General features: G+C 40.9%; 3 protein-coding genes across 3 annotated transcripts in view; all 3 read right to left on the bottom strand.

Moving 5' to 3' along the window:
- LOC106542831 (uncharacterized) overlaps positions 1-18,825 on the bottom strand; it is a 184,853-nt gene that overhangs the window by 95,415 nt on the left and 70,613 nt on the right.
- The window catches only part of LOC148047582 (uncharacterized), a 65,843-nt gene that overhangs the window by 29,039 nt on the left and 17,979 nt on the right, over positions 1-18,825 (bottom strand).
- Positions 1,257-11,029, bottom strand: LOC148047583 (uncharacterized). The gene is made up of 2 exons (XM_087708403.1): positions 10,947-11,029; positions 1,257-5,444 (listed from the first exon to the last, which is right to left on the bottom strand). Exon 2 carries the CDS (start codon positions 4,319-4,321, stop codon positions 2,717-2,719), a length of 1,605 nt encoding a protein of 534 aa, XP_087564529.1. The 5' UTR covers positions 4,322-5,444; positions 10,947-11,029; the 3' UTR covers positions 1,257-2,716.

Here is an 18,825-nt window from a genome sequence, read left to right as displayed (position 1 = left end):
TTTTGGTGAAAGGATGGAAAGAGGAAGGAAGGAGGAAGAGAGATCTAAAGAGCAGAAGGTAGATAGGCAAGAGGAAGGAAGGAAGGAGAAAGAATGGAAAGGGAAGAAGGCTAGAAGGAAGAAAGGGAGGGAGGGAAGGAAGGAAGGAAGGTGAAAGGAGGAAGGAAGGAAGGGGTACTTCCACTTGTAGGCCTGGGACTGAATGCAGGAGGAGTCTCTCCATAGGATCAGCTGCTCCTCTGATCATGGTCTATGAAAATGTTACTGCCTGCCTGATGCAAATTTAGACAGATGGTGCTTTGGGCTGCCCCTCAAATCCCCCCTTTACTCCTCCCCCTGTAGAATTCAGCCCCCTGAGTTTTGTCTTTGAGGGGCGTGTGTGGTTATGACGGATGGCAGAGTCAGCTGGAGGTTGAGAGGGAATTGGGGGCTTTTATCTGCCTGTGGAGTTCTTCCCATGGACAGGATGGGATGTTGGCATGAAAGGGATTCGGGCACAATCTCACCTGTTCCAAGTAAAGTTGCCTTTTGCAATTGGCTACCGGTAATCCTCGACTTACGACCAGGATTGATCCCCCAATTTCTGTTGCTAAGGGAGACATTTGTTAAATGATTTTTGCCTCATTTTGCGACCTTTTATTGCCACGTTAAGTGAAACATGGTGGTTGTTAAGTCAGGAACATGGCTGTTTAGTGACCAAAGTTACAATGGCATTGAAAAAAGTGACTGATGACCATTTTTCACACTTAGCGACCATTTTCACACTTAGCGACTGTTGCAGCATCCTCATGGTCACACGATCAACATTTTGATGTTTGGCAACAGATTCGTATTTATGATGGTTTCAGTGTCCTGGGGTCATGTAATTGCTTTTTGTGACCTTTTGACAAAGTCAAATGGGGAAACCAGATTCACTTATGTTACTAACTTATCAGCTGCAGTTATTCTCTTAAGAACTGTGGCAAGAAAGGTGGTATAATAGGCTTAGTGACCAAAGTTACAATGGCATTGAAAAAAGTGACTGATGACCATTTTTCACACTTAGCGACCATTTTCACACTTAGCGACCGTCGCAGCATTCTCATGGTCACGTGATCAAAATTTTGATGTTTGCCAACAGTTACAATTTATATTTGTAAACTGTAGTTATGTTCAAATAAAAAAATATATTACAATACTATTTTTGCATTGCATGAAAATTTTTGTTGCTCCATATAAATTTTTTAATCAAGCCCCCCCCCCCCCCGGTCAAAGGTGTCCCTCTTTACCAATCTGAAAATCTGGTCACCTTACACATTGCGTGGTTACCACTTTTCACACCAAGGATCAATCCAGGGCCCACTGAAAATGGTGGCCGCTTCCAGGACAAAGTCATGAGGCCCAAAGATATTTCCCCGATATGGCGAACCTATGGGACACATGACACAGGGGGCATGCTGAGCCATTTGTTAAAGCATGCAAGGCATTGCCTTGTCAACTCCAGCGCACATCCATGGGCTGGCCAGCTGACTCTGGCCTTCTTTTAAGGCTGTTTCGTTGAAGTCTCCGGAGCACGAAAAACTGGCCCTACAGGAAAACCGGAAATTCAGGAATTGACTTCTGGTTTGCGCATAGAGCCGTTTTTTGCCCTCCAGAGCCTTCAGGAAGCTTCCCTGAAGGATCAGGAGGGAGAAAAACAGCCCTACGACCAAACTGTACATCACAGTTCCTAAACTTCCCGGGTTCCCCTTAGGGCTGTTGTCAGCCTCTGCTTTGCTACTTGCTTTCGGCTACCATTGAAACGGGGAGGAGGGGGGCATGGTATTTAGGTGGGGAAGTTTTCAGTACAGGAGTGATTGTAAAAAGGGAGTTGTTCTCACCATGTACTGCGCATGCTGCAGATAGTGGATTTCCCACCACGGCCAACTGTCCGGCAAACCAACCAGATGATGCTAGGCCTCCAAGGAATTTGTTCTAGCTCTGAGTAGAAAGTGTTCTGCTTAGCGACTCACACATTTGATTAATGGCTGCATCAGGGAGAGCAGGTGGATTTGGGTAATTAAGGAAAGTAATTTCACTTAACAGCAATTGCAACCTGCAACCTTAATTCAAGGCCCATCATAGTTATATCTTAAGGACTACTTTTATGCGGGCTGTGGAATTCTGGGGCTGAAAAACGGGCAAAACCAAGCTGGAAGACTGAAACTCACATGGGGGGATTCCATAATCAACAGAAAAAAACTCCATCCAAAATTCCTTATAGAGGAATTCCTCTATTTCTGGAAAAAGAAATATCCAGATGCTTTCCTGATAACCAGAAATTATTAGTTAGCCAATTTCCATTTTCCTTTTCACTCCACTTACCGTTTTAATCCTGAGAATTTTTTGAGCAAAATAAATCAGGCCAAACTTCAAACAATCAATTTCTCACCTACACTTTCAAGGGAGATCACAAATGAAATTTAAGCATTCTCCAAAATCATCTACCTTTCCTCAAACGGATTACCTTGTGAGCAATAAGGGATGATTTAGGCTTTCAGTAATGAGTACAGACTGGACAATTCAAAGATTTCTCCATGGTGTCAGTCCTCCGGTTTATCATTAGGTAGGAATTCTGACTGAAACCTCTCCCACAATCAGGACATTCAAAGGGTTTCTCTCCTGTATGTGTCCTCTGGTATTTCACCAATTTGATATTATTCCTAAAGCTTTTCCCACATTCAGGACATTCAAAGGGTTACTCTCCTATGTGTGTCCAATGGTGTGTCACCAGATGGGAATTCTGAGTAAAACTTTTACCACAAATAGGACATTCAAATGGTTTCTCTCCTGTGTGAGTTCTCTGGTGTACCACCAGGTGGGAATTCCGACTGAAACATTTCCCACAATCAGGACATTCAAAGGGCTTCTCTCCTGTGTGAGTCCTCTGGTGTATCCCCAGGAGGTAATTCTGACTGAAACGTTTCCCACAATCAGGGCATTCAAAGGGTTTCTCTCCTGTGTGTGTCCTTTGGTGTATCACCAGTTTGAAATTCCGAGTAAAACTTTTACCACAAATAGGACATTCAAAGGGTTTCTCTCCTGTGTGAGTCCTCTGGTGTGTCACTAGGTTGGAATTCTGACTAAAACGTTTCCTACAGATTGGGCATTCAAAGGGTTTCTCTCCTGTGTGAGTCCTCTGGTGTATCATCAGTTGAAAATTATTAATAAAGATTTTCCCACAGTAAGGACATTCAAAGGGTTTCTCTCCTGTGTGAGACCTCTGGTGTTTTACCAGGTTGGAATTCTGACTGAAACCTCTCCCACAATCAGGACATTCAAAGGGTTTCTCTCCTGTGTGAGTCCTTTGGTGTCTCACCAGGTTGGAACTCAGACTAAAACCTTTCCCACAATCACGACATTCAAAGGGTTTCTCTCCTGTGTGAGTCCTCTGGTGTGTCACCAGGCCGGAATTATCAGTAAAACCTTTCCCACAGATAGGACATTCAAAGGGTTTCTCTCCTGTGTGAGTCCTCTGGTGTGTCACCAGGCCGGAATTATCAGTAAAACCTTTCCCACAGATAGGACATTCAAAGGGTTTCTCTCCTGTGTGAGTCCTCTGGTGTATCACCAGACTGTAACATCGACTAAAGCCTTTCCCACAATCAGGACATTCAAAGGGTTTCTCTCCTGTGTGAGTCCTCTGGTGTGTCACCAGGCTGGAATTATCAGTAAAAGCTTTCCTACAGATAGGACATTCAAAGGGTTTCTCTCCTGTGTGAGTCCTCTGGTGTCTCACCAGGTTGGAACTCAGACTAAAGCCTTTCCCACAATCAGGACATTCAAAGGGTTTCTCTCCTGTGTGAGTCCTCTGGTGTGTCACCAGGCTGGAATTATCAGTAAAACCTTTCCCACAGATCGGACATTCAAAGAGTTTCTCTCCTGTGTGAGTCGTCTGATGTGTCACCACATGGGAATTAGTACTAAAGCATTTCCCACAGATAGGACATTCAAACGGTTTCTCTCCTGTGTGAGTCCTCTGGTGTCTCACCAGGTTGGAACTCAGACTAAAACTTTTCCCACAATCAGGACATTCAAAGGGTTTCTCTCCTGTGTGAGTCCTCTGGTGTCTCACCATGATGGAACTCAGACTAAAACCTTTCCCACAATCAGGACATTCAAAGGGTTTCTCTCTTATGTGAGTCTTCTGGTGTTTCACCAGGCTGGAATTATCACTAAAGCTTTCCCCACAGTCAGGGCATTCAAAGGGTTTCTCTCTTGTGTGCGAGGTCTTATGTCTCAGGAGGTGGGAATTCCTACTGAAACCTTTCCCACAATCTCCACACTTATAATGTTTCTCCATGGAGTGAATCCTCTGATGTATTACCAGGCGGAAATTACAATTGAAACTTCTGCCACAGTCAGGACATTGAATGGGTTTTTCTCCTTTCTGATTCCTCTGGTGTTATCACCAAGTTGGAATCATAATTGAATGTTTTCCAACAATCAGGTATTGTGTGTCAGGAGGTGGGAATTTCTAATGATGTTTTCCCCACAATCTAGATATTCATACAGTTTCTCTCTGGAGTCAATCTACTGATGCATCACCAGACTGAAATTGTGACTATTTTTTTCCCCACAATCAGGATATTCGAAGGGTTTCACTTTTGTGGAAGTCCTTGGGTGCTTCACCAGGGTGGAATTCTCACTGAAACTTTTCCCACAGAAAGGATGTTCAAATGGTTTTATTCTTGTGTATGCGTCCTTCAGTGTCTCAAGACCTGGGAATTTCTAATGAAACGTTCACACAATCTGCACAGTCATATGTTATCTCCCTCCTGTGAATTATCTCATGTAGCACCATGTTGCCATGCTCACTAAAGCATTTACCACACTGGGAGCACTTTTGTGACTTCTTCTTGTGTTTGGGTGATTCTATGAACCACAAGGGAGCTGTTGTGACCATAGTTTTTGCCACATTCAGGTTATTTGTATGGTTTTTCTCCTTTCTGGCTCCTCTTGTGAATAATAAGCTGTGATTTGCAATCTGTGCTTTTCCCACAATAGGCAAATCTATGAAGCTTTTGCACAACTGATATTCTTCGGGAAGTCAAAAAGATGGACAATGCCTTGTTTAGTGGTGCTTTTATTCAAGCCGTCTTCTTCCTCACAGGGAGAGCCTGTCTGTTCTACATGACTTTACTATTGATCTTTTCCTCCCAATGGACTTCCAGATATTTATTTCCTCTTTTGCTGAATTATAAACAATCTCCCTTTCCATCTCATGTCATGTATCGTTGAGTTTCGCATAATATGCTCATTTTTTCTGTATTTTCTCTCTCAAACAGCTGCTGGAGGAGGAGCAGATTTGCATGGTTTTCTGCAGGGAATGGAAAATATTTTGATTTCTGGCTTGATTTCTTCCGTTTTCAACATTGATTGTTATTTACAGGTGTCCAGAGAGCTCTTATTGGCATCCTGTTCATCTGTAAGATTCAAAGAAAAGTGTACCTTTAATTTTTTAATAAAATGGTTAGAGATGAGGTAAAAAAAAAAATTACTGTTTCCCCGAAAATACAACAGTGTCTTATATTTTGTTTTTGACCCACGAAATATGGCCTTGAGCTTATTAGAGGGGGAAAGCTATTGTTTTGGGGTTGCCAGGCGGCTGCTCCTTTCCGAGCGGGCTCCTGAAGAGCCAAGCACAGCCTCAGGGTCAAAGCATCATTAACTGACCTAGGGAGTATCCTAAAGGTGCCAAGCCATGTGGAGCTCTGTTTGCCCCCCAGCTGCTGCGGCTTGGCACATTCGGGGTACCCCCTAGGTCAGTGCATGGAGCTCTGCCTGGCTGGGAGGCTGTCATGAGCATGGTCACCTCATGACTGGTTTGCCCCTGAGGCTGTGCCCAGCTCTTTGGGAGCCCGTTCGCAAGGGAGCAGCAGAAGTAGTGCTCACTTAACCTATCACGATTGGAACTGATATATGCATCACGAAGCAGTTCAATCATTAAGCATCATCTCACATGACAGTGCCAATTTACATCTTTTCCTCTGTAGTTGTTAAGCTAATTACTGTGGGTTGTTAAAGGCAATTTCATATGATGGTAACTTGCAATTTCCTGCCAGTATATCCACTCATTTTGCTCGTCAGAAGCTAGCTGGGAAGGTCACAAATGAGGATCATGAGTGTGGGATGCCGCCGCCATCATAAATGTGCAACTATTGGCAGACCCCCAAATTGGTGCAACTCCTTTTCCTGCACCTTCAAAACCACAGTCCCTGCTGACATGCGGTCACGGAACAAGTGCTGGGATAAAACACAAATTTTGTGGACCAGGTGCACGTCTGCTTCTACTGTGCCATAGTAACTTTGAAGGCTCAGGGAAGAAGTGGTAAGTGAGGACTACCTGTGCAACCAAAGATGGATTAAGCACAATTGAACCTGGTTAATACATGGATGGGACAAGAAATATAATACTTATTGGCAAGACATGGAAGTAAAAAAACTTGCAAATTTTATTCTTCTGTCATTTTCAATACACATGTGGATTACAAACTATATCAAGAGGACAACATCAAGATGTAATGGGGAGAGGAGAAGCCAACGTCGTGACGATATGGACGTGCGGTCTTGATGCTTTGAGACCACAGCCAATACTTTTGCCGCTGGGTGGTCCAATCGGACCTAAACAGTCCCAAAGAGATGGAGAACAGGAAGAATATGTCTTGCTGACCTCGGGGATATCGCAAAATCCCTGAAAGAAGCAAGATAAGTTCTTCAAGCCGGCGCCAAAAAATCCAACCAAGCCTGACGAAGTCAGGGTGGCTCCAAAACGGAAGGATACAGAAAGAGAAAGTGTTTCCAGCTGATGAGGAACTTTTACTGTTTTAAAAAGAGACTGCCTATAAAAACTTAAAATTAATCTAAATTGGAGAACAGAAGAATCAAACGGCGGAATTAAATTTGGAATGGTTTTGGACAGTGGTTATCTAACTTTTTAAATGCTATATTCATGGATGGAATTTATGCAAGCCTTTTGAAATGGATGGATTATGTTTTCTTCTTCTATTTTTTCTTTTATTGTTCTCTGTAACCTATGGATTAAAGTTTTCCTCCTTCATTGCTGTGGGTATTTTTCTAGTTTATTTAAAGATTGGACTCTTTTTTCTAACTTGAAATACAAAAAAGATGCAAAAGGAAATTAGATTTTCAACAGTATTACCGCTGCTCAGAGGCTGGGAGGGTTTGTTGATTGGAGTTTGTGTATTGAAAATGGAAAGCTTTTTTTCTCCACTGATTGTTTTGACTTGGCACTACAAGGTTACACTGCTTGGCTACAGAGAGTGATAAAAAGGGAAGCACAGAGATGTCCCTTTGAAGTATATTTTTAATCAGAGAAAAGTAAAAACAAACAGCTGTGTTTATTAGAATAGCACAATTTAAAAAAAATAGAAATCTCAAGTTTGCAAAAGATACTTTCAGAAATACAGAAATTATCAAATACATATGAAGAATAGAGAACAAACTGGAAGATTTAGAGCATATAACAACAAAATATAATGAAGAAATTAAAAAAATCAAATACAAAATGGGGTGGTTAAAACTCAAAAAATCAAAATGGAAAATGAATATAAAGTGATTAAACCTGCTGATATTTATGGTGATTGGTTTGTCTCTGAAAATGGAAAGAATGGAATACTGAAAGAGGAATTAAATGGAGAGGAAATTTATTCCAGAGGGCAAGATACAGAAGAAGAAAAAAACCAAAGAATCTATGAATTTAAAGAGAGAAATTCTATTAGCAAAAACATTGATAACACTGCTGACAATCTAAGATAAGCTGAATAAGGAAACAGAAGGAGGGCATCAAGATTATATGAGAGATCTTATAAGCAAGGAGTTGCTAAGAGGAATCTATACAAAGCTGACCAAGAAGATGATTAGAGGACTGGCACCACAAATGAAATGACCAATAGAGGATTAGTATTTCCTATATTAGTATTAACATGCTCTCATGCTAACGAGTTCTACTCCCCCTCCTAATCAGAAAAGAAATCGGTTCCAAATGCAAAACACAAGCACAGGAGAGGAGATTCAGTTTCGGTTTTACTTTCACAGCAGGAAGCAGCTATACTACAAAACAGCTGAGCTAACCAATAGCCGGGCTCCTTCCTGTCTCCTTGCTCACACAGCAAATACTGTTTCACTTTCAAAGTAGCCCTCTAATGCTAAGGAGTTCTACTCCTCCTCCCCACCCCAAAAGAGGAGTTTCACTTTCACAGCAGCAAGCAGCTTTACTACAGAACACTTGAGCTAAGCCAGGTCCAGGCTCCTTCCTGTCTCCTCCTTGCTCACACAGCAAATACTGTTTGAATTTCCAAACAAACCTCTAATCTATCAAACACTGAAAGGACACTAGCCAGATGAATACTAATGGATGCTGGTAGGCAGAGGCAGATTTTTCCTCCCATTAGTTTACTCCTCAGTTCAGACAAATTTCTTCTTTCTAGTGTAACACCAGTTAAAGGAAAAAGAGGCAAAAATGCAGATAAAGATTTACAGATGTGATTAGGAAAACACAAGTAAGGAAAGCTGCACACAGGTATCGTCAAACTCATCCCCAAGTCAGTAGAAAGGCTGTAAAAAAGTATACATCTAATAACCCCTATGTTAATCCGTCACAAATGAGATCAATGCCTTTGTCTAATAAGTCTTTCTCTGGTTTTAAAGATGAACCTCAGTTTAATTACGCCAGGGAAAAAGTTGTTGATCTTGGACCCCGGTTACCCTGTGCCTGGTGCCATGTTCTATGTCAGATTCCTGTTCAGTAAAGCAGAAATAAACAATAAACTACACAATTCTCAGTGTGTAGTGTTTTATCTTCCACGCTCCGGCACAATCTGACAAACACCCAGGGATAAGATATAGTAGATGAAGTCAAGGCTGGGACAAAAGGGACACCCGGAAAGAGTTTAAAGGATTTAGCCACAGTGAGAAGGAATTGACATGGACAAACAGGAGAGGAGTGGAAGATAATATTTGCCGAAAAGATTTGGAAAGCTCAAAGAAGAGATTGTTTAACAGTCGGGTTTGTACACTAAGCTCCTTTTCTTTTTCTGCTCACTATCCCTTCTGCTGCTTGTTGAATTTATAAGTATTTGACACTTATTTGCCTCGGAGCTTGGAACTGTGACGACGGATAGTGAACTGTATAGGAAAGAGAATTTTGCTGCGTAGATAATAACAGTGAGACTGAGGAAAGGGTGACACCTAGTGGATTGTAAATCCGAATCCTGAAATCTGATGTAAGGAAATCTTCGATGTGATACACAGAGAGACTAATTATTAGGATTGAATGCTTGCATAATTGATAAAATTGAGAGACATTTATTGGTATAAGATAATAGTGTAATTTATAAATCTATGATAAATATTAAGTAAAGACCAAAAACCAAATAATCAAATAGGATAGAATACTACATAGGAATGTTTAGGGATTGAAATGTAATATTAAGGACAGCTAATTATTGTTGAATATTGAAATATACAATTATTTATATCATAGATATTACTGACAAGGTAGAAGTAAAAGTAAACCTTATATGCAATTGTTTGGCAAGGATAAACAGGGGGATAAAAATGGCAACTTCAGTAAAATTAGTGAAAAAAACTACAACCAATATGATCTCTGCAACACCCCCCCTCCTCAAATCAAATCAAATCAAATCAAAGATCAATTGAGAGTGCGTTGGGGTTGGAGAAAGGTGAAAAGATAGTAGAAACAGCGGGACCAGCTCCAATGATGCAAAATATGCAATCAATCCCCCAGATGATACAAGAGACACTGGCGAAAAGCCAAGAAGTGACTACTAATCATGAGGAAACAAGGAGGAATCATGAGTCAAATGGGAACGCATCAAATTTGCAAATGACACCAAGTTGGCAGGAATAGTCAACAACTAGGCTCAGGATAATATCGATAGATTAGAACACTCGGCCCTATCTAACAAAATGAAATTCAATGCAGGAGGAAAAGGGTTTTACACTTATGCAAGGAAAACCAAATATACTGGTACAGAATAGGTGGCACTTGGCTCAAGTAATAACTACAAGAGAAACCTTGAAGTCCTAGTGGAGAATTATTTAGATATGGGCCAGCTGTGTATTGCAGTGGCAAAAAAAGCCAATACAATACTAGGCTACATAAACAGAGAATCAAGATCATGTGAAGTACTAGTACCACATTATAAAGAGTAAGACCACACTTAGACAATTGCACACAGTTTGGTCACCATATCATAAAAACTTGTTGAGACTCTGGGAAGAATGCAGAAAAGAGCAGCAAAGAGGATTAGGGGCCTGGAGACCAAAATAAAAAGAAGGGTTGCAGGAATTGGGTATGTCTAGTCTAGTGAAGGGAAGGACTAAGGGAGACATGATAGCCATTTTCCAATACTTGAGGAGTTGCCACAAAAGAGGGAGGGGTGTCAACCTATTCTCCAAAGCCCCTGAAGGCAGGACAAGGAACTGCATGGAAACTAATCAAGGAGAGAAGCAACTTCGAACTAAGGAGAAACTTCCTGGCACTAAGAACAGTGAACCAGTGGAAGGTTTTCCCTTCAGAGGTTGTGGGGGCTCCATCCCTGGTGGCTTTTAATCAGAGACAGGACAGCCATTTGTCTGAAATGATGTTGGGTCTCCTGTTTGATCAGGGCGTCGGAATAGAAGACTTGCAAGGTCCCCCACCAGCTCTGCACACAAACCCTCCAGTGATGGGAGCCCCCACAACCTCTGGAGGGAAGCCATTCCCAAAGAATCCACCTTCACTTGGAAGAGACTTTTCCAATCTTCCCACCAGGAGGAAAACTGCAGCCACCAGTGGGCTTAAATTCGGGGAGGGAAGGAACCTGCAGCAGCAGCAGCTGAGATGCTTCAGCCCAGTTGCTTCTCTGCTTCCAGGACTCTCCCCCCACCCGCCCTCAACTCACCTTCCAGCTATTACTTCGACCCTGGGAAGAGCAGAAAAGCCGCTCTGCACACCATCTTCCTCCCATGAGTGATCAGGAAGAGGAAGTTCCTCTGCGCTTCTCCTCTCCCATTCTTTCTAGGAATAAAGTACTCCATCGTTTTAACTCCTTTAAGCTCAACCCTGGACTGCTGGACTCTGGACTCAACCCTGCTGTATTCTCAGCTTTTTAGGCATCCATCGGTAGATAGGAGGGAGAAAAACACACTTCTCCTGTCTCTACTATGTTTGCAAAATGTTTTGCTGATTAAATGCTATCAAGTCGGGTTTTTTTATTTCTAGCAATCAACCTTTGAAACTAATCCAAGTGAAATAGTGAAATGTGATGTTACTTAACCTTGGGGAGATTAGCTATGTGCTCAGCCCTAAAAGTTAATGACTTTTTTCCCCACAGAATTACAGAATCAGCTTTCTTGGCGGTGTCCCTCAGTGGAGATCAAAGCTTCTCCACATCCCAAAACTTCAGGACTGATTTCCTGTGGCTGCCAAGGATTTATTACATGGCAGCACCATCAAGTGAGATGCTCCAGGTGAGCCAGCTTCAATTCACCTGACCAAGGCTCCATCCAAGAGCACCCAGCATGCCATGTTCACTCTTGATGGAGGGAATTTTATATCTGCTAAATGCTAAGTTCCTCTGTAAACTGGCCTGCATGGAAGTCTCCATTAGACCACACAGAGAGAAAGAAGTATGCAGCCTAGAAATTGGAGTCTAAGAGAGAGGGAGTGATAATCTATATTTGGTAGAAGAAATAAGATATGGGTGGTGATGAAGATGACTGCAGTATTCCAGTATTTGAGGGGCTGACAGAAAGAGGAGGGGGTCAACCTATTTACCAAAGCCCTAGAAGGCAAGATAAGAAACAATGGATGGAAACTAATCAAGGACAGAAGCAACCTGGGATTGAAGAGCAGTTTCTAACAGTGAGGACAATTAACGGCTTGCCTTCAGAAGTTGTGGGTGCTTCATCCCTGGAGGTTTTTAAGAAGAGACTGGACAGTCACTTCTCTGAAATGGTATAAGGTCCCCTGCTTGAGCAGGTTGGACTAGAAGACCTCCAAGGTCCCTTCTGGTTTTATTCTATTCCGATGATATTGGCTCTGAGCTCTGTTGTGTGAAGTACTCTGGAATAAAACAACCCCAAAATTTTATTGATTCCCTTTTCATTCAGGTAAAGCCAAGATAGCATACAAAGCATTTCCTGGGTAACATGCTGTAATTTACAGAATCAATGTGTCAGCCTCTGCTTTGCTGCTTGCTTTTTGGCTGCCATTGAAACGGGGAGGAGGGGCATGGTATTTGGGTGTGGGAAATATTCTGTGCAGGAGGACTGTAAAAAGGGAGTTTGGTTTGGTTTGGTTGGTTTGGTTTATTGGATTTATATGCCGCACTTCTCCCAAGGACTCAGGGCGGCGTACAACATTAAAAAAACACATATTACAAAAGTTAAAAAAAATTAAATAGAATATCCCAAACAAACCCGATTAGGATTAACAATAACATTTTTAAAAAATCCGATTAAAATTAACAATGATCAATAATTTATTTTGTTTTGTTCAGGCCAGGCTGGCTTGCTGGAAAAGCCAACTTTTTAAGGCACGTCGGAAGGACCGGAGGTCGGGGATTATACGAAGCTCCGGGGGCAGCTCATTCCAGAGGGAAGGCGCTCCCACAGAGAAGGCTCTCCTCCTGGGGGTCGCTAGCCAACACTGGCCGACGGCACCTTGAGGAGGCCAACTCTGGGATCACACTGGACGGTGGGAGGCTACCGGTGGCAGTAGGTGGTCTCGCAGGTATCCTGGGCCTAAGCAATGTAGCGCTTTAAAGGTCATAATTAGTACCTTGAATCGCACCCGGAAGACAACTGGCAACCAGTGCAGGCTGCCAAAAAGGGGTGCAACATGAGAGTACCTAGGTGCCCCCATGATAACCCGCGCAGCCACATTCTGGACCAATTGAAGCCTCCGGGTGCTCTTCAAGGGCAGCCCCGTGTAGAGAGTGTTACAGTAGTACAGGCAAGAAAGGACGAGGGCATGAGTGACTGTGCATAGAGCATCCTGATCCAGGAAGGGGCGCAACTGACGTACCAGGCAAACCTGGTAAAAGACCCCCCTGGTCACGGCCATCAGGTGTTCTTCTAAACTAAACCCAGGAGGATGCCCAGATTGCGGGCCCTCTCTGAGGGGGCTAAAATTTCTCCCCCTATAATCAAAGATGGAACAAGATGCACAAATCGGAATGACGGAAACCACAGCCACTCAGTCTTGGAGGGATTGAGCTTGAGCCTGTTCCTCCCCATTCAGATCCGCACAACCTCCAGCATTGGGACATCACGTCAAGGGCATTGTTTGGGTGGTTGGGGTAGAGATGAAAAGTTGGGTATCGATAGTAGTGAGGCTTCCAGGGAGTGGCCTGTCGCCGGTCGGCAGCTTAACAGAGCTGCCCCCAGAATTCAGGTTCGTTATATACTCAATATCAAGAAGATAACTCTTTTTTCAGACAAGAAAAAAGCAGTGAGGAATCTCAGCTGGTAAGAATCTTCTTTGAAGTTCACAGTTTGTTTATTTGTGAGCTGTGGATGGAGGGGGAGGATCAACCCAAAGCTGAGTCATTCAACTCCGACCTGAACTTCGCAGCTGTTATTCACAGCACTAGACAGGACCCCCTCCCCCTCAGGACAATCTTTAGAAAAGAGACTATTAAAAATCAATACGAGCAAAGACCAACTTGTGAACTTTAAAACCTTTCTCTATCTGAAATACCAGCTTCAATGTTATAAAAACCTCTTTTGTTTAATTGTCTTCAAAATGGCGTTTACAGCTTCTGCATTTGTTATCTCCGGCTTCCTGCTACAGAATTAAAGAAATAATCTCTTATAATTTAATTAGAGCTACTCCCTTAAAGCTTTCAAGACTCTTTGTTGATTCAGAGACATTCCAAACATTCTAAAAGGACTTTCTCTTTTGAAATCCTCCGTAAAACCCCTTGGAAAAAAAAAAAAAAGAAGGAAAAAAAGGGGGGGGAGGAATTTCTTTTTCTCCACATAGCACAGTGGATTAGTAATTTAGAATAAATAATTAAAACCAAAATATAATGGCATCCAAATCAACCTCTGTTAAATTACCTCCGAAAACGTCTCCCATACCTGGTACAAAGTTGCAGCCCCCACCATCTATGCCCCCTAGTGGAGATGTACTAACAAAAGAATTTTTTCTGGAAATGTTCAAAGAATCCAGAGAACAGAACTTAGAAATGTTTAAAGAATTCAGAGAACAGAATCTAGAAATGATTAAAGATTTCAAAGATGAAAGGAATGAGATGGAAGTTCTATATGACAAATTTGATACCAGGGTCACTAAAATGAATGATAATATGATAGGAATTGTAAATGTGATAACAGAATATATTTCTGGAATGGAAGATAATTTAGAAACTCTTAATGAAGCTAAAACTAACCTGATATCCAAAACTGAAGTGGTGGAACAAAAAATTGATAATGCTGAAAAACAAATTATTATGATACAGTATAAGCAGATGGAGCTTGCATTAAGAGTGAGGGGGCTGCGTGAAGAAAAGCAGGAGAACTTAAAGCAAATGTTTTCTGAAGCTTTTGACCGTCTGGTGGGAAAACCGGGATCCAATTTTGATTGGCAGATTGACAGGATTTTTCGTGTTAACTCATGGGCGGCAAAACAAAGGCAACTTCCCCGAGATGTGGTAATATACTTTGTTACAAGAGAATCTAGAAATATGATACTACAAGAGTCCTACAATACTAAGCTTCAAATTGGTGGACAGGACCTGATTGTTTTGAAAGAAATACCGCCTCAGATGCTAAGAGCCAGAAGAGATTATGCTTTTCTGGTGGAAGAGCTCAGAAGGCGTCAGATACAGTACAGATGGGATGCCCCATTCGGTATTATAGTTACAATGGACAAACAAAGATATCGTCTCAGCTCTGTATGGAAAGCTCGTGATTTCTATCATAAGATTCTGAAGATGGGATACCCTGAACCTTCGGGATATGGTGAAAAACCACGAGACGAACAAGATAAACAGCAAACCACACAACCACTAGATAAAATGTATCATCTCCCTCTTCCGGAAGGGCAAGGAGTCAAGGAAAAAAGATCCAACCGTAAGACCACCAGACAAACGGATAAACAAGCTACTATGCAACAATCTCAACAATCATTGGCCACTGACCAAGGAGCTACTGCAACAAGCTCAGAAGCTGTGGGAGGAGCCAAACCAAAGGTGAGACAGGCCTTGCGGGAGGCTCTAAAAAAGCTTCAGGCAACCAAAAATGACAACTAAGATTTTGACATGGAATGTTAACGGACTGAACTCTCCACAGAAAAGAAAGAAAATATTTCATTATCTTAAACAGTTTAAGAATGACATAATTTGCTTGCAAGAAACTCATATCAAATCAACCGATCAAAAATATTTGTTTAACCCCAAACTGGGCCAACATTTTGCGACCTCAGCCATGGAAAAGAAAAATGGCATAGTAGTATATTTAAGAAAAGACATTAAAGCTGAGCTAATTGAAGCAGATCCCTTTGGAAGATATATTGCATTAGATTTAATCTTAGAAGGGAAAAAGACGTTACTTTTGGGAATTTATGCTCCTAATCAACAACAAGATGGATTTTATAGAAATCTCCATGCTAAATTAGTACAGTGGGACTTTGAGTCTTGTATATTATTGGGTGACTGGAATGGCATGATCGACACCAAAAGAGATAAGAAGACAGCTCGCCCGAACACCAAATTTCGAGCTAAGTTACCCAAACCCTTTTTTGACATGCTGGACGACTTTGAATTGCGAGACGCTTGGCGCGAGAGGCATGCAGAAGAATATGACTTTACCTTTTTTTCCAATAGACATCAATCTCTTTCAAGGATTGATTTTATACTAATTACAAATGATTTACTTTGTAGGGTGAAGAAGACAAAGATTATGGCGAGAGTTCTTTCAGACCATAATCCAGTCTGGATGGAATTGGGAAGGGTAGCCCAGGCAAGAAGGTCCTGGAGGTTGAATGAAAACTTATTTAGATATGAAAAGTATGTTAATGATTGTAAAAAATTGCTATCGGAATATTTTGTTTTCAATATGAACAAGGGTACATCTTTGGAATATGTATGGGATGCAAGCAAAGCGTATATGAGAGGAGTATTAATGAATATAAATAAAATACATAGACACAAACAAGGGCAAAAACGGAAAGAATTGGAAGAGGAAATTAAAGGGAAAGAGTCAGAATTAACATTGAATCCAGGAGATACAAAGATTAGGGAAACAATTGCTATATTAAAATCTCAGTTTGATATGCTGATCTCTGACCAGGTAGCTACTAGTTTATTATATGCTAAACATAATACTTTCTGCAATGCAAATAAACCCGGTAGGTGGTTGGCTTATCAGATTAGAAAAAAAAGGAAAGCTCGAAATGTATCCAAATTGTGTTACAGAGGGAAGGAAGTGTTTCAACAGGAAGAGATTCAAAAGGTATTTTGGGAATTTTTTACAGAGTTGTATAAAGGGGATAAAATTAAGGACGGAGATATAGACAAATACCTAGATAAAGAGAAAATCCCCCTAGTCAGAGAAGAACATAGGCATAAGCTGAATCAACCTATAACCTCTGGGGAAATTTTGCAGGCAACTAAACAATTAAAGTTAGGGAAAGCACCAGGCACAGATGGTTTAACAGCTGTTTATTATAAATATCTACAGTTAGAAATGGTAGAACCCCTCAGAGAACTATTCAATAAAATTCAATCGGGAGGGAAAGTGCCTCCTTCGTGGAAGACTGCGTTCATATCGTTGATACCCAAAGAAGATCAAGACCTTACCCAACCAAAAAATTACAGACCTATTTCATTACTCAATGTAGATTATAAAATTTTTACTAAAATATTAGCAAATAGGCTAATGGGGGTAATTCAGCAACTGATACATACCGATCAAACTGGTTTTATACAGGGCAGACAGATGAAGGACAACGTTAGATTAATTATCAACGCTTTAGAATACCTGGGAAAGAACAATCAAATCCCGGCCGCATTCATATTTTTGGATGCGGAGAAAGCCTTTGATCGAGTTAATTGGCAATTCCTGCTGAAGACATTGCAAAAAATGCAGATAGGAGATGGCTTTTTACGGTCAATTGGTGCAATATATCAGCAGCAAACAGCCCAGATCATTGTCAATGGAAGTCTGACAGACTCCTTTCAAATTGAAAAAGGTACAAGACAGGGCTGTCCTCTGTCCCCATTATTGTTTATTATAACTTTGGAAATACTGTTGAATAAGATACGGGGCCTGGGCGGTCTAAAAGGGATTAAAATTAGATAGCAAGAATATAGAGTTCGTGCATTTGCGGATGATCTGGTTATAATATTGGAACAACCGCAGGAAACTAGTAGGGTATTATTGAATACGATCAATCAATATGGTCAAGTCTCGGGATTTAAAATAAATCTAGGAAAAACCAAAATAATAGCTATAAATATGACTATCAAACAGAAGGAAGAACTGGGGGCGATGCTAAGATGTGAGGTAGTTAAAAAAGTTAAATATCTTGGAGTTAATATTTTAATCTCAAATGGGAAATTATACAAGTATAATTATGAATCACTTTGGCATAGTACACAGTTGGAGTTGAAAAGGTGGGAAAAACTGCATTTGTCCTTGCTGGGTAGAATAGCGGCAGTAAAAATGAACATTTTACCAAAATTTTTATTTCTTTTTCAAATGTTACCAATACTTAAAAGAGATGCGAATCTTTTAGAATGGCAGAAGGGTATCAACAAATTTGTGTGGGCAGGAAAGAAGCCGAGGGTAAAGATGAAAATAATGCAAGATGCACGTGAAAGAGGAGGATTGAAATTACCTAACTTAAAATTATACTATGACGCAGTGGCACTATCTGTAATTAGTGATTGGATTCATCTAACTAATGACAGAATTTTGAATATCGAGGGATATGACTTGTTATATGGTTGGCATGCTTACCTGTTATTTAACAAAAAAACGGATAAGAAATTTAAAAATCACATCTTAAGAAATGCTTTATTGCGGGTTTGGAAAAAATATCAATATAAATTAAATGATAAAGTGCCCATGTGGGCAATTCCTAGACATGCAATTGAAAATATGAATGTAGAACAAAAACACGATAGAACCACCTATAGACAACTTCTTATCTCAGAAAGAGGGGTGATGGAACTAAAATCTTTAGAGGTACTTAAAGAAGAGAAGGTAGTTCAAACGTGGTTTCAGTATGGTCAACTACAGGCTAGGTGGAAAACAGATCAAAAAATTGGCTTTGTAAAAGTTGAGGATAATTTGTTTAAACAAATAAGAGATCAAAGCTCAATGCATATAAAGAGGATATATAATGTATTAGTACAGATGGATTCTGAAACGGAACTGATTAAGGATTGTATGATAAAATGGGCTCAGAATATCGAGGAACCAATAATGCTTGAAACATGGGAAAGAATCTGGGTAAGAAATGTGAAATTTACACAAGCACAAAACTTGAGAGAAAATTTTTATAAGATGTTTTATAGATGGCACCTAGATCCTAAAAAGCTTGCCTCTATGTATCCAAATGTTCAACCTAAATGTTGGAGATGTGGTTCTTGTGATGCTACATATTTTCATATATGGTGGACATGTCGTAATGTCAAGGCATTTTGGATAAAAATATGGTGGATCCTGCAAAACATTTTTAAAAGAAGGATAAAATTTACCCCCCAGTTGTTTTTACTGGGTATATGTATTGATTTTACAGCAGCAGAGACTAATTTGGTTTTGTATTTA

Source organism: Thamnophis sirtalis, unplaced genomic scaffold (assembly GCF_051295495.1).
Source record: "Thamnophis sirtalis isolate CommonGarterSnake01/CBP01778 unplaced genomic scaffold, rThaSir2_p1.2 scaffold_3, whole genome shotgun sequence".
In the NCBI taxonomy this organism is placed as follows: domain Eukaryota; kingdom Metazoa; phylum Chordata; class Lepidosauria; order Squamata; family Natricidae; genus Thamnophis; species Thamnophis sirtalis.
The sequence above is the reverse complement of the archived record's forward strand: the minus strand, read 5'-3'. Positions and strand labels throughout refer to the sequence as shown.